General features: G+C 43.2%; 1 protein-coding gene across 8 annotated transcripts in view; it reads left to right on the top strand.

Moving 5' to 3' along the window:
• SASH1 (SAM and SH3 domain containing 1) overlaps nucleotides 1-16,008 on the top strand; it is a gene marked incomplete at its 5' end in the record, with an annotated part of 511,807 nt that overhangs the window by 318,829 nt on the left and 176,970 nt on the right. The window contains one exon of one of the 8 annotated variants that reach the window (XM_083830232.1): nucleotides 339-1,391. The exons of the other annotated variants lie outside the window; for them this stretch is intronic. Within the exon in view, the coding sequence (XP_083686358.1) occupies nucleotides 1,347-1,391 (45 nt within the window). Of the gene's footprint in view, nucleotides 1-338; nucleotides 1,392-16,008 lie in introns of those variants that run through there. 8 annotated transcript variants of the gene reach the window in all.

Here is a 16,008-nt window from a genome sequence, read left to right as displayed (position 1 = left end):
ACCAACAAGAAGTTGATGCCACATTGGGGGTGACAGGCTCGGGCAATCCGCAACGGGACCACCGCATTATTTCCCACCCCGGCCGCACGGAACTCGATCACGACGCGACGGAGCCGCGGCGGCCCTGCCCTCCTCGTCCCCCCGTTCCCCTCAGGCCGGGCCTCCCTGACGGGCCGCCGCGCTCCCCTCCGCCCGGCCGCACGGGGGCGCTGCGCCGCCGGCCGGACCCGGCCCGGCCCGGCCCAGGCTGTGGCGGCGGCTGCGGGGGCTCCGCTGCCCGGCTCGGGACGGGCCCGGCGGCTCCGTGCTGGCGGCCCCGTGGGGCCAGCGGCCCTCCGCCGCCTCCTGGCGGCTCTGCTGCCGGCTGCCCTGCCCTCCGCCCGTCGGTTTTAGGCAGGGATTGGGTTTTGAACCTCCACGAGGTTCACCTGTGAAGGCAGGCACCAGAAGGAGTAGGGATAGGCAGGTGAAGCAACGGCAGGTGTTAGGCTGCGGTCTCCCAATTAGCAGACAGTCATTAGGGGGTTACAGCCCCCCCGTTTCATTTTACTGCAGAATTGTTCCAAAGCCCTTCAGTCTCTCGCCTCAGGGCACAAATAGGGGGTCTGCACGTATGTGGAAAAGAAATCACAGCATTTAGGTGGTCCCTGGATCTTGCTATCCCCATTTCTCAAAAAACGCACTGTAATTTCTTCTGTGCTTTTGTTGGAGGCTTTTAAAAATTGTTCTAAGTGGACTTACGTTTTTGTGACTTCTTCCCATCACAGTCCTTTCCATGCATTAATCCAGTAATGCATCGTGGCAGTGTGGATATTTTTAGCATGCAGTTTAGGATGAACTTGATGATACTTATATGCACAGCAAGCATGAATCCACAGTCGTGCTCCGTACGTACAGCGTAACTTCATACACCTTAGGGACTTTGACTTCAGAGACATATAAATGCAAGCCTCTGGCTTGGAGCTATCTTTCTTTTGGCTGCACATAGCACCCAGTAAAAGTTCATATCTGGCACGTCATTTTTGAGGTGTGGCAGAGTTACAGATGGTAATACGAGTTGAAGTTTCACAAATGAGTATGTTAGAGACATGTATGATTTCTCGAGTTCCCTCACTGTACGTTGTGCAAGCATTCAGTTAGCTGAGGCATGCTTAACTTTTGAATCATAAGGAAAATGCCACTACCCAGCTTGCTTGCAAACTCGTTTGCTTAGAAGCCTCATTGCATCAGCAAAAACAACAGTGTGTCTTTAGAGTGCTGTGTGGAGCACGATGTTTTCTTTTCTTCCTTCACTAATTTAAATGGTTGGAGCGATATTTTGACAAGGAAGCAATAAGTTCATTGTTATGGATCGCTTTTCACGTGAAACCGAGTTTTGGAATAAAGTGATGGTGAGTAAACCATGTGAGCGGGGAATGGGGGACTATTTTTGTTCTGACTTTTATTCAGCAGTTTCTGAAAACTAAGATGGAAGTGATTTTCCTGTTCTGACTGCAGGGTTGTATGTTTTCCATTAAATGGGAAACATAACATATCGATTAAAGCAGGGGGGAGATAGCAACAGGCATGCTCACTGTCGTGTTCCATGAGAAAGCGGAATGTGAATGCTGCGTTAATAGCGAGATACAAGTCTGATCCACGGTTAGTTGTTACGACTTCTTCCGAAAGGGAGACGTGTCAGCTGATTGAATAGATGTATTTTGTCCAAGTGGCTGCTTTTAACGTAATAAACCTAGCTTTTCAAAATCATTTGTGGAATTGTTAGCTATGAATTTAAAGAGGTGTTTTGTTTTGTTTTTGTTTTTTTTAGAGAAAAAGGAAAAATAAAAATAAATACTAATTTCATTTCTAGTGGCGGAAAGTTTTTAAAACAACTAATTATGATGATTGTCTTTCTGGAAACTGCATTCTCTGTATTAACTGTTTTCTGCACATTCTGTATATAGCCATTTTTTTTCTCTTTTTTTGCCATCAGAATTCAAATAATATTTTGGTCATTGAACTATCAATTTAATCCAAAGAGGGATGCATGTTTCTTTTCTTTTTCTTTTTCTTTTTTTCTTTTTAATACAAGTTCATAGACTTTACCCATAAGACTAAAAAGGCCAGACAAAATAATAGGTGCCTAAGTATAGGGAGGTAACCAGATGCATAGCTGCAGGTTAGGACAAGTAAACTTTATTGTGCCTTCTCTTGTTGCTGATGGTAATCAGGACATTCATATTAGCCTGATGAAAAGGAAAAATCAACTGGAGGTTTTCTGAAGTAACATAGGGATCACATTTTTCTGAGGGAGAAAGGCAGCATGATCTACTTGGTAAAGCGTATAATCAGTGTGTCTGGCTTATCTCCTCAGGCTCTGCCACAGGCACACTTACATGAGCTCGAGGGAGTCAGTGTACAACCAATTTGACTACACTTGCTTACAAAGTGAATTGTACTTTGTTCACATAGTGAGCAACCCCCAAAAATCTTTGTTTCAGTACTTTTAAAATATCAGTAACTTCTGTCTGCTCCACAGGGCAGCTGTGATTCTTGCTTCGGCAGTGTATTTAGTCTCTGATGACACCATTCCAGCCAGTACTAGCTCTTTCTTCCATACTCAGCATTGCTGTTAAGAGAGAGTAATTAATATAAAATGTGTTCCAGTCTGAGAAGACATATTTGTATTTCCTTCTTTTAAAAAAAGCCCCGAAAGTAAGTGTTTGGCTGTCCAGCTGCTGAAGATACGGGCGTACACAAACAAGTTGCATTTTAGAAATGTATGAGCTATGCTAATCTTTGCCCATATAATTTAGTTCATGTTTACAAGCTATGAACTTCTTCATTTTGCTGTCTTGTATAAATGATTTGTACAGAAGTCATTAGCTTGTGACTGCGGGTGTGCAAGTGGAAGTGATTATCCTGTTGAACCTTTAGGCCATGATCTGGTCATAAACCAAAGGTTTTGCTGCCTCTCTGGCTGCCTGAACTTGCACACTGAGCATGTTCCCATGCGGGAAAGCTACCTTCACAGTTCAGTTATTTCAGGTGAGCTTGTGTTCATGGCAGCTTTGGAAATGTTTCTCCTTAATGCTTTGATAACTGGTTGAAATACTTCTTAAAAGTGAGAGAGCAGCTCAGTTTGTTCTTTTTCTGGAGCGGCTGGTTTTCCCCTGCCTCTCTCTCCTGGAAGAGTAGCACTTCGTCCTCACTCGCCTGTGGTCTCCTCGCATCAGTATCAGTCCTTCGTATTGGATTATAGGACTGAGCTATGTCATGTGTCAAAGGTAAAAAGAAAAAAACTCTTTGAGGGATGCTAATGCTTCAGTGACAGTGCTGGAGCCATTCTCCTGATCACAGGCATTTTACTTACCTCAGTTTCAGTTCTGTGCTTTGATAAAGAAGTTCAGAATAACCAGCGTGTCAGGGTAAAATGTGTAACAGTGGTGGGAAGGTGTGTAATGCTATGCTCTGACCTTGAAAACTGGGCTGTGGGAGGGAGATAATTAAAGCATAATGGCTAGTTGATGCAGGACAACCAAATCCTGTGGAAAGATATTTTTTCCAGTTCCTGTAAGATGCCGATTTTCATCCATCTCGTGGGCTCAGGAGTGTCCTTGCCATCACTGCCATCAGCTGAAGCACTTCATTCGCCATGCAGCCAGTCACCAGCTACATCTCCTGGTGAAGGGGTGGGGGTCTCAATATAAATCTAGAGTTGTTGTGCCTTACCAATTAGTGGTGTTCGAAACAGGCTGCGAGAAGGTGAGCTCTAAATAATTGTTGTCAGGTCACAGATTCAGGGGGTTTTGTTCTGTCTGTCTAACCGTCCGAACAGGACGTGAGGGTGTTTGCTGCGGGCAAGTCCAGTGTCACTCCACTAAGATTTTTGGGATGTAGTTCAAAAACTTGTCTCTGCAAAACTGTAAGTTAACTGGAGGTGTTACCAGTTTCACCATACAATGGAAAGGGATCACTCTTTCCTTTAATTAAAAGTGCTAAAGCAAAAAGTTACTCTAGTAACTTGAGCACTTGTAGGTTTTAAGCATGGGTTTAAAAAGCACAGAAGAAATCATGGTTTAAAGAGAAAGTAACCTTTCTTTTGAACTCAGGTCTTCCACAGCATCAGATATAGTTGGGCTGCATCTTCTCCTTGTGACACGTTTTGGAAATGCTGATCATAGTCAGCTTCTCTTGCCAAGATGAGGTTCCCAACGTTTTTGAGAGGCCTGCTCTTGCCTACGTGCAATCTGCCAACATCCAAAATGCTTTACCCAGGGACTGCTGATCCATTTGCATGATAGGTCGTGGTCCTGCTGCCTTAATTGTAGTAAGGTAGTTGACAGCAGAACATTCTGGAATACATTCCATATGCAACTATTGTGGAAAAATATCTTTTTTTCCCCTTCCTCCTAATTCTTACTCCCATTTTGCTACCTCAATTTATATTTTGCATTTCTTTTTCATCCTGTCTGTGGAACTAACCAAAAGCATTGCACCTGCTGCACACCCGCGTTTGTCTTCTGTTAAGCCATCCAAATTCTGAAAATCCCAACCCACTATTTGCAGGTAATCTGCTCATCTGGAAGACAATAACTTTCTAGGATCAGGTTGAAGGCTATGTGCTTCCCCAGAGAAAAGACACATATATCGATGTGTTTATGCTTTGTAATAATAATATTTGTCCATGTGAGAACGTGTGAAGTTTTTTTCTTCTGCCACACCATATGGCTTATGACTATTTACAATCCAAACAATAACAGCTGCTGCTGTGTAAGAGAAGTCATTTTTCTGAGCTGGAGATGCGCTGAGTAGTGAATGACAAAGTATATGTCCACAGATGTATTCCAAATATCCTAATTTACCACTCAACATCCTGTCTGTCATTCTCTTTTTGGAAACTGTTGGAGCTTTTTTTTCTGTGCTTAGCTAATGGGGAGAGCTTTGACAGCTTGGTTTGGGAGTTTTTTCATGTTTTGTATTTTACTTTTATATGCTTATAGAGAATCCGTGTCAGACGACCTCTTTCCAAAGAGGAGAAGGGAAGGACATTCTGGTTGGGAGCTCAGCAAAATGAAACTGTGAATCATGCTCTTAATCCCTTTCACAGAAAAGCAGTTGACTCTTACAATCAATAGCTGAGGAGTTTCTAGTTGGGAAAATAAACCAGATAGTCTTTAGACCTTTAAAACACGGTTCACTTACTGCCCTTTGTTGCTGGCATGCTTGGTCTGGATTTTCACAATACACAGATATGTACATACCTTGTGCATTTCTCAGCTACCATCAGCCATTTCGGGCTCCTGTCTGTTGTCTGTTTGAGGCTCTTTTTTTTTTTTTGCAGTTGTCCACTGGGCATATTGATGAATTCCTGAGTTTTTGTATCAGGCTTTGTAGTAGGTGACTTACCATTGTCAGTCAGTCCTGTCAACAGCAAGAGGACAATTGCAAGATACCATACAGTTGGTCTGCATACCTGGCCCTTAGCTATAGGGCTCTGATTGGAAATGACATTTAAACCCCTGCCATTTCCGTGCCTGTCAGCAGCTCTCTGGAGCCGTGGTTCTCTCATATTTGCACCGAGTCGCTCCCGTGCCTGCTCTTTCCCAATGGGTTAGACGATTGGCACATTGTATTTATTGTGACTTATCTCAGAAAAGCATATTCCAGGGAGGATGAAATGATCGGGGGGGGGATGTTCTCCGGGCATATTCTTGCTGTCACACAATCATCTAATAGTGCTCATTAGCTAAAAAGAATTGCAAGTTGTCCCCCATGAAGTTTTGCTGGTAAGTAAAACCCTCTGGATTTCATCCCACTTAGGAGTGCCTTGAAAGGGGGCTGTGAATGCAAGTGATCACACTTTCTAATAGCATTACAGTGGAGACTTCTCATTGAAAAGCCTTAAAATTAAGCTAGATTAATTGCTTGGCATCATATAACAATTTCTATCATTTGTGCTGAGTTTTTTAAAATGTGTCTGTAAGTACTCCTGTGTCACTGGGGATTTTTCATGTCAGAGTTACAGATACCTTAGAAACAAAAGGGCTGAAAGGAACTTTCTGGCATAGTTGGGCTGGCAGCCCCAAAAACCTCACTGCTTCGATGGTTACAAACAACCCTTCAATTTGGATGCCTTTGTGGTCGCCGTACCCAGAGATGTTTTTAACTTGAATAGTTTTCTTCCGTCTGCGTGGTGCAAGCAGCTCTCCATCTCAGACTCCTCTTTAGTAAGGTGAACGGCTTCTGCTCGTCTCCCCACGTGTGACGGATGCTCTGCTGCACGATTACACCAGCTCTTACGGTTCCTCTTCCACACCTGTGCAGCGACCAGAGGGGTTTGGAGGCAGGAAACCCCACTGCTGCCCCGCAGAGGCGAACAGGCGCTTACGACTCACAAGAACGGGCTGGTTCCACAAGTGGAAAAAGTGGGGCTCCAGGTAGATGCAGGTCACATCCCTCTATAGTAGAGCCCGAGCGATGCTTCTTATAGTTAATGAAAAATCTCCTTTGTAAACCTGCGGGCTGTGATGCGGCACCAGGCAGCTGCGGTTCCATAATTCATGTGCTGAGTCAGCTCCTCCCGATGCGAGTGAAGGAGTTACCGCGGAACGTGCTCCTCGGTGTGAATTTCATCTCGCTTGCCAGAGATAAATGGGATTACCAGAAATATTTGTATGGAAGGCCATAAGCGCAGCCTTAATCTACATCGGGGCTAAGGGAAAGAGCTTCTAACGTATTTGTAACAGAAAAGCGGTGATAGGTACTGTCTCCTGCCCCATTTCTGCGTCGCTAGAAGAGACAAATTGCTTCGGCTTTCTTGGATCAATGCAGCTCTGCCCGGGTTAAACTTGAAGCTGCATGAAGAGAAATCAATATAAAAAAATATGACAACAAAAATGGCAGATGGGAAAAATTGCTCTGTATAAACTAAGCCTACGTTTTCTCGTGGCCTTTGCCTGCCAAAGCTATTCCATGAGCAGTAACAATGGATTGCATAAACAAATTTCAGGGATTGATGGAATTTGATTTCATGCTTTGTTCTTCCTAGCTGTCCGCGATGTTAAGCAGAGAATCCATTTCAGTACCCACTATGCAAAATTGTAGAAACAGCTGGGATTATTTACTGCTAGGCTGCTGCCTAGGGATAGCTGGGCTTGTTGGCAACTCTGCGTTAGAGCAATCAGTGTCAAGAAATCTCCTAGTGAATAAAATTGCTTTGCTGACCTGTGACATGATTTGGTGCCATTAATACCAGATGTTGAAGCCTCTGCTCCTCCTCCGGTTCTGCCCTCAGTCCACACCACACTGAGATGCAAATTTGCTCTTGAAAGCTGTCCCTGCTTCCGAAGCATGGGGCTTCGTATGTAGAGGAAAGCTGCTGTGTTGGCTAAAGTGAGGGAAGATCCCTAAGAACTGTTTCTTGGTGTTGACTTCGTAAAAGCAAAAAGTGTACAGCAACACTGGGCAAATGCGAAGATTAAATTTACACCCATTCCTTTCTGCTGCCCCCTGGCTTTGGAAAGCTGTAGAAATAAATCACGGAGGGTCTGTGCTCTGCTGTCAGCCTTGCGAGCTGGTGAAATTGAGTCTGTCCTGCACAGGGGCAGCCTTGCGTGCTAAAATTGCTTCGCGTTGGGACGTCACAGGCGCCTGCGTTTTGGCTTGGGACCAACAAGCTAGAATTTAAGACAGCCATCGCTCGAATCCCCTGCACTTGCTTTAGCCTAGCAAGTTAGAGCGAGAGGCTGCGTTTGGACAGCATCCCGGTGAGTCAGTGGGGAAAATACGGAACCAGTTAACATCAGAGACCCGTACCTTCGTGTGCATCCCAGTGTCCTGCAGGTGCTGGAGCAAACCTCTCAGAAGCCTCCCCCCGGGCATTAGGCTCAGTGGTTTGCCCACAGCCCCCAAACGTGCTTAAGCAATAACCTTGCGAAAGCACATCCACGAGCACCAGGCAAGCAGCTCCAGCAGCGATCCTGCGTGCAGGCTGCTGCCTGGCATGCCACAAAAGTTTGAGCAAGGGATGAGGTAAGAGGGAATTTGGGGAGGTCTTCCTTCCATCCTACTCAGAAGCAAAGAGGATGGTCCTGCTCCTTCTGTGTCTTGTCTGTAAGGGATCTGCTTTCCTGTGTTTTCATGGACTGATGTCTCGAAAGCTCATTTTGTTGGAAAATACAGCGTAGGGGTAACAAGACAGTGCAACGGCAGAACCTTACAGGAGAAGAGCTCTTTAAAGTGCAAATCCCGAGTCTCCCTCCTTTCCCCTGCAGAAGACAGAACGACAGCGGGGCTATACAATCCTGGGGGAGCCTCGGGCCCTGCTGTACCGTAGGAAGAGCGTTTTGGGACATGTCCCCTGGCATGGCTGTCACTTGGTGCCTCGGGAGCACCACACTGCCAGTGCCCCGAGCAGCAGCCCTGGCAGGTTGGAAGCTCAGCACAAGTGGCAGGGTTCGCATGACCTGCTTTGTGGCCGGTGTTTGGGGTTTTAAATGTGCACGAACAATCAGCCTAGGCTAATTCCTGCAACACGAATTGCACTTCAAAGCGCCGCTGATCTCATCATCCCTGCGATTTCGTTCCTTTTATTGTCAGTTTTATCTGAAAAAATGACGTGCAGCTCCCCACTTCCCGCTGTCACAGAGTGAACTTACCTTCCCCAATACCTGTACTAAAGTGGTGCTGCGCATCCCCTGTGAAAAACCTGCAGCTGTTACAGGAATGTCTAGCATATATGTTAGAAATCCATTTTTTTGCCTCTTGATTTAATAGTCTTCTAAGCCATTATTTCAAAAGGGGATGTTGCCTATTTTTTATTTCTCGGGTTCAGTAGTTAGTGATAAATGAATCTCAAGAGGGAAAGAAACTGAAGATGATGAATAGAAGAAAAATGTTCATTATTAGCTCAGGCAGAAAATGAATCCCTTTTCAGAAATTCAGGAAGTTGATAATAGTGGATTTTTTTATAGATGATTACCCTCGTGACAAATCTATCGCTTTGCCTTCCCAGACAAGTATGATATGTTTTGTCTTTCTTTCCTCTTGACAAAGGAATTCATGACATAATGTCACCCTGTTGGAAAATGTGTATGTTTCTGGTAATTACTGGAAAATGATGCTGTTCTTAATTTCCATATTACGCGGGGTGATTGTGATTAAAAAGTTAGACATTGACATGCAAGAAGGTGCTGGGATAAGTCACTTAATTTCTCCTAGCTGCTGCAGACATTTCTATGCAAGAAGACACAATGCAATTTGTGTATGCTTTTTTTTTTTTTTTAAACTGTTTAACAGCAATCCCTGTACAAAGTGGAGCCGTAATCCCACGCAGATGCTGAGTTTCTTTGCTATCCCAGGGAAGGTGCCCTTTCCCTCATGTAAATTTTTTCCTCATCAGGAGGAACTCTGCAAATATGTTTTGTCATTGCTGCATAAATCAAAAAAGGCAGAACTGTGTTCTTAGCCACTTCCAGATCTATATGCCATATTTTAAGGAGTCTAGAAGTGAAACTCTATGAGCACCCGTCCCCCTGCAGTGATGTACTACATTTGAAACTCATGCAGAGAACAGCATGTCATGCTGTCCTCCTTACCTGTAAATCAAAATAGTATCTCTGCTCTCCTAGACATACCCCGTCTTTGGACTTCTTTTAATATTTCTCCCCAGATTGTTCTCCAGTGAAGTCAACGCCAAGGTGCTGGAACCACCTGTGGTTGCACGTACCGGTTGCTTCTCGCTGTAGGCTTAATGAGTGAAGTCACAACTTGTGTTAAATCTTGCCCAGCCCTTCATAACTTCTCAGCCCATTGAACATGTCACATCTGGCCACCCTTAGGTGTGGTTGGCATCTTTATTCAAAAGATGTGACAGCATGCTTACCTAAAACTTCTGCCAAAGCAAAGGACCGAAGCAAAGCTAAGGGTCAGGATTATCCTTGGAAATGGGGAGAGAAGTCCAGAGTCTCGACCCTGAGGATTCCTTCCAAAAAACACTGGGAGAGAAGTATTCGATAAATTGGGGAAATCAGAAGAAGGGCAGATCTCTTGTCAGTTCCCCAAAATAAGGCAAGGTTTGCAATAATGAGTTGCTGCAACATAGGCAAGCCCTATGAGTTTTCTGAACTTGGAAAGGCATTTTTCTGACTGGTCATGGAAGAGAAGATATCTTCTCATGCAGTGAGAACTTACAGTATTTCCACACATTTTCGATTCTCAAAGTAAGATGAAAAGCTCAAATCCTGGGTAGGATCATGAATTCACAGGCTAAAAATGATTAAATAAACAATGAATCACGGTACGTCTTTTTGTTTTCCGTACCTTTCCCTCCCTTTTTGCACGTTGTTTTGCCAGGATTTTTGGTTAAAATTACTTATGTTTCAAAAACAAACAAACAAAAAACATCCACAGAAAGTACAAACTTTTCCCATCAGTTTTGGTATCAGCAAATCCAAAATCTTTTATAAAGGTAGGATGCATTTATTGAAAACTGTGTAGTCAGCCTTACTCTACTTCTGAAAGTAGTCCCTTCAAATCTATGGAAAGTGCAGATAAAATCCAGGTCAATGGTCCCTTCCCTGGCCTCTGGCTGATGTCCATGGTCTGAGGACACAAGGTGAAAACCTGCTACGCTGAGTGGCAGCTACAGCACGATCTGGGTTGAGCAATCATGTTGATTTTTGTAGCATGTGGCCCAAACTGTTCTGAATTCCTGCGTCTGAAGGGAAAGAAAGAGGAAAATAGCTTGTGTTAAGTGGCTGGAATAAATTTCAGTAATCTCACAGTGTTATAATTGAATGATTGATAAAGGAAGAGCACGCCATAAAATGATGTGAAAAAGATGAATACTGTTCAACAAGATTAATATGCTAATAAGGGGGATTTTTTGCTCTGAACTAATTATAAAAACCAATTCCTGCAAACAGCTGAATAGGCTCAAGTTGCTTCTTTCTGTTTTTTCTTTGCCATTGGTTATCTATTAGCAATAAAGTTTATTATTGGCTATATAATGATAAAATGAAAAGTGAAAAAAGGAATTGTCACCAATTCAAGGATGATTTTTCTTCCTTTGTTGTTGTTATAGGCATTCTGGCAGCTTCATTGAGCTTTCAAACATTCAAAAAGCTGTATTTAAATCTGAGGTCTTGGACGCAACACACAAAAATTTCCAGCAGATGTTTCTAGCCTGAGCAGCTACGTGTGGTGTTCCTGGATCCTCCCCGTGCCTGCGCTCCCGTGAGATGGATGCTGGATTGCTTTGGGTTATTGGAAGGGTTTTGTCATGCACCACTGACAAAAGAAAGGACCTTTCTAGTACAATTCCTGTGACACATGGGTGTGCCCAGGTGGCCAAAAAGGCCAATGGCATCCTGGCTTGTATCAGGAATAGTGTGGCCAGCAGGACCAGGGAGGTGATCGTCCCCCTGTACTCAGCTCTGGTGAGGCCGCACCTCGAGTACTGTGTTCAGCTTTGGGCTCCTCACTACAAGAAGGACATCGAGGCCCTGGAGCATGCCCAGAGCAGGGCTACGAAGTTGGTGAAGGGCCTGGCACACAAGGCCTGTGAGGAGCGGCTGAGGGAGCTGGGGTTGTTTGGTCTGGAGAAGAGGAGGCTCAGGGCAGACCTCGTTGCTCTCTACAACCACCCGAAAGGAAGGTGTGGGGAGCTGGGGGTCGGCCTCTTCTCACAGGTAACTAGTGATAGGACCAGAGGGAATGGCCTCAGGTTGTGCAAGAGGAGGTTCAGGTTGGAAATGAGGAGACATTTCTTCTCAGAAAGAGCGGTCAGGCATTGGGACAGGTTGCCCAGGGAGGTGGTGGAGTCACCGCCCCTGGGGGTGTTCAAGGAGAAGCTGGATCTGGCACTTAGGGACACGGTTTAGTGGGTGACATTGGTGGTGGAGGGATGGTTGGACCAGAGGATCTTGAGGTCTCTTCCAACCTTAATGATTCTGTGATTCTATGGTAGAAGCTCTCAGAGTGGAGGTGATGGAAGCACAGAGTACTTGGAGGTCTGGTCCAGAGGCAGACAAAGACCCTCCATCCTCTGCTCTGCTGGTGGTGGTAGGGGGCAGAGGTAGGAAGCAGGTGGTTCTACATCGATGGGACAGATGTGTGGCAACTGTCTCAAAAGATGTCTCTGCTCTTGCAAGGCCCGCCTTTTCAAAGTTGCCTTGCTTTAGCAGTCTTTGTCTGATCTCACCTCTCTCATCTAGCATCAGAGGCCCTTTGGTCCTACCAAAGGCTGCCTAAAATTTGCGCTGCCTAAGAGGAGCCCTCCTTTATCTTTCAGAAGCATCTGTTCGCCATCTAATTTCAAAGGATAATTGAAAATGTTTGGTTGTTTTTTTTTTCTTTTTCCCCATGCCTGCACTTTTAAATTTCTTAATCACTTTGTTGTTTAATTTTTAAACTTTTAGTTTTAGTCCCCCTTTTTTTTTTTCTGAGAGCACAAATACTGCCTCAGATTGCTGTATTGCAACATATATCAGAAATTTATTAGTTAATAATACTCCCCCAAAAATCTAAATCCTCATTCTGTTTAAGTCAGTGCAACAATTAGGATCTGCTTTGCTTCACCAAAAAAGATAAATAAATAAATAAATAAAATTGGCTCTTACGAAGAGAACAAGAAATAGTTAACCTTAGTGGATTCCCACACATCAGTTTGGGTCATTTTTTTCTATTTTTTCCTCTAATACTATAAGTCCCTTGACTGATGCTGGGATGCTTGCCATGACAGTGTAATTTCTGACTTACAGAGATTGTATGTGTGTTCCTTGATGCATGCAAGTATAACTTGAATTCTCCTTTCCCTTACTCCCCTCTGCGCTCCCCCAGCGTTTTTCCTTGTCCATCCAATAGTGATGCAAAAAGGAAGGAGAGCTACCTCCTACCATTTCCTTCAAGACCTGAGAAAGTGGGGTACATATCTAGCTGGTTATGCTTTGAGTTTATGTGGATTTTTTATTCTCTTAATTTATAGGCTGAAGTCAGGAAATGCCTTCCTCTTACAGCCAGGCACAATCTGCTGCTCTTAAAGAAGAAAGAGGAGGGACCCTGGGAGATTTTCCCTTCCCTTCCCTTCCCTTCCCCCTTTTGAATTTCGTGGGTACATTCCTTTCAGGTCCTTTAAAACTCATGTTTCGAGGAAAAGGAATGGAAATTTTGCAGTCCTTAGATTAGAGGGGAAAAGCCTTGAGAAAGACATATCCAGTCAGACCGTGCTGAGCTTACAGCAGAGACTGCTTCCCCTGGGCACCTCGAGCTGTGTTAACTTGAGCCTGTTCAATGGGAAGAGCATCGTGTGTGCACCACAGCAGCTTCACCGTTTGCAAAATGTTAATTCTTTCGTGTGGCTGGCCTGCGTGCTACACCACTATGCGTGTTTGAAATCTGAGGCAAGATCGAGACAAAATCTTTTTTCACTAGGAAACTGGGGGCTGCATCTTGGTGCTTCTAAGTAATATTTTGGCCCCAAATTGTTCTCTTGCTAGATATTTGGGAATGAAAATTATTTTCAAGAAATGATAGAAATTTGGAAAATAATGTTTAGGTTTTCATAGTTCTCCAAAATGTTTGAACTCTGGAAAATTTATCCTCTACGAACTAGGAATACAGATGATGTGAGCCTAGAAAGTAAAAGTAATTGGAGGTGTAAAGGTATGAAAATCAAGAGGATCCACTAGAGGTATTCATGCAACATGATAGTTGCTATTTTTCCTTCTGTAGTAGATGCCTATGGCTGTATGCATGTTTTGGCTGTATGCATTCAGTTACTGTAAAACTGGTCCTACTGAATGAATCCAGAAATCCTGAGAACTCAACTGAGAGGTTTTGAAAAATCTGTGGATGTTCAGCTACAGCTGCAGCAAATACGAACTCCACATCTATCATCAGTGCAATACTCTGGGGGGGGGGGGGGGGGGGGATCTCATCTAAAAGCAAGTACAACGAGTCTGATTTGCCTGAGTTTCTTCTTTGAACTTAGAGAAAAATGTTCTCCACCTAGGTGAGCAAGAGCCAGCTGCTTTCTTGCATATACACATACATGTCTCGTCCTGTAGAGTGGGCAGAAAGTGAGTTGATGCACTGCACTGGGCAAGTGTAATTTAAGTAGCAGGTTTAATTACAGTCTTAGAACTGGATTGTCGGGTTTGTGACAAATGTGTTGTAATTTCCACTGCACTTTTAGAGTCAGCAAATGTTGATCAACAGGTACTGCTTACTCTGGCTTTCTGAAGTTTTGGTTTAAAATAACTGTGATCAAACCAGTTCTGAAAGCGAGGTATATATTCATTGGGTTCTTAAAGTTTTGTTTTACCAACTCAATTTTTTTCACAGTACATATTCTCAGTAGCAATAGGCACTGCAAAATAACTGCTATAACAAGATAAATACGATTTTAAAAGCCAATACCTTTGAGTGCTGGAAAAAGAATTAGAGAACTGAGTAGCTCTTGTACAAATTTAGAATTTGTGTCTTGACAATTGTTTTCCTGAAAATCAACAGTATGTCAATGACCAAATCCTATTCAGGGAATATGTCTTCAAACCATTCAACAGACTATTAACTATACATTTTTCATTAAATCAATCAGAGCTCAATTCCCACAGCATTTGAAAAATCTTCACTTAAATCTCCCCCTTAGTTTTACAGTATGAGTGAAGCACCTGTTATTAAAATTATTTTGCCTCCGGTTAAGAGAAAATAGCGTTATTAATGCATAAAGTAGAAAACGGTGCACAAGCACTTAGTTTTTAGAAGTCATTTTCTAAACATTTAATTTGTTTTATGTCCATTACTTCCACTGAAAATGAATGCCAAAGTGGGAATTATATTTTAGAAATAAACCTTTTTTCCTCTGTAAAACACATTTTGTGCCTTCTTATGAGGACCTCTGGAGAATGAAAGCAAATAGTTGATTCTCAGGGAGATTTTCATTTGCTCAAAAGATGTAATGAAAGTGAGGGATTTTATTTATTTACTACAGCAGGTGTTAATTTAAAAGGTGTCATTCAAGCTAAATGGGTAGTTGCTTTTCCCAGTATCTTTTGATTTTCCAGAAGACCCCCAATAACTACTTCCATATATTTGAATGTTTATCTGTTACTGTTAAATCAATGTTAGAAACAGATAAATTACTCCAGAAGACATTTTAAAACTCAAAATCTATCAATTTTATTTTTTGTCCCTTTTAGGCACATTTATTCTGTCCCTAGCAGGAACCCGGGCCTCCTTGATTTTTCTTCCCTCTTTGCCTTCCCTAAACTTTTGCAACACTTCAGGCAAATCCATTCACAACAGCAGGATTTTTATGTTGGTTCTTTTCTCCAATATTTGAGTTCATGAAGTAGTTGCTACATCATCTACTCACTTTTGATGTCTCTGATGTCAAAACCCAAGTGGGATGCGCTGAACACGACCTTGGTCTCTTGTCTCATATTCGTCCCAATGTTTTTCATTGTGCATGGATAACAAAAAACAAAAGGGCTAGTCTGTCTTTTTCAATTGATTAGTACATTCTGTTTTCAAAAAACATTTGTGGGACAAATATACTTAACATATGTTGGCTCTTTGTTCTTCTTCTTTGGAAAATGTTGTGATCACCTTGCCAGTTTAAGTCATTACTTGAGAAATAATTTTTAGTGCTTATTTTTCCAGTTACATTTGCAAGACCTATGAAATAACTGACTGGAAAAAAATGTCTATTTTCTCTTCCATTTATATATGAGCAGGTTTTTGTTTTCCTGTTCCTAAAATCAGCAGTTTTGTTGTGTGAAAGTGAGGCTTGAGCTTTTCCCTAGGCATAAAATGTGAACTTGTCTCTTGGCTTGACTTGACAATTGTTCTTCCTTAGGACACCCTGACTCCTCAAACAGTGGTCCTCTCAAGCCCTATTTGCAGGATGCCTCTAGTAAGAGAAATTGCAGCTTAGGGCACCCCACCACAGTGAGAAGGGAACAATGCACGCCCCCCAGGCCTTTGGCTTTTCCTTATGGCGTTAACCAAAAAGCTGCCTTG

The sequence above is a fragment of the Anser anser genome, assembly GCF_964211835.1.
Source record: "Anser anser genome assembly, chromosome: 3".
NCBI classification, from domain to species: domain Eukaryota; kingdom Metazoa; phylum Chordata; class Aves; order Anseriformes; family Anatidae; genus Anser; species Anser anser.
Note: the sequence above shows the minus strand (reverse complement) of the source record. Positions and strands in the feature narration are given on the sequence as shown.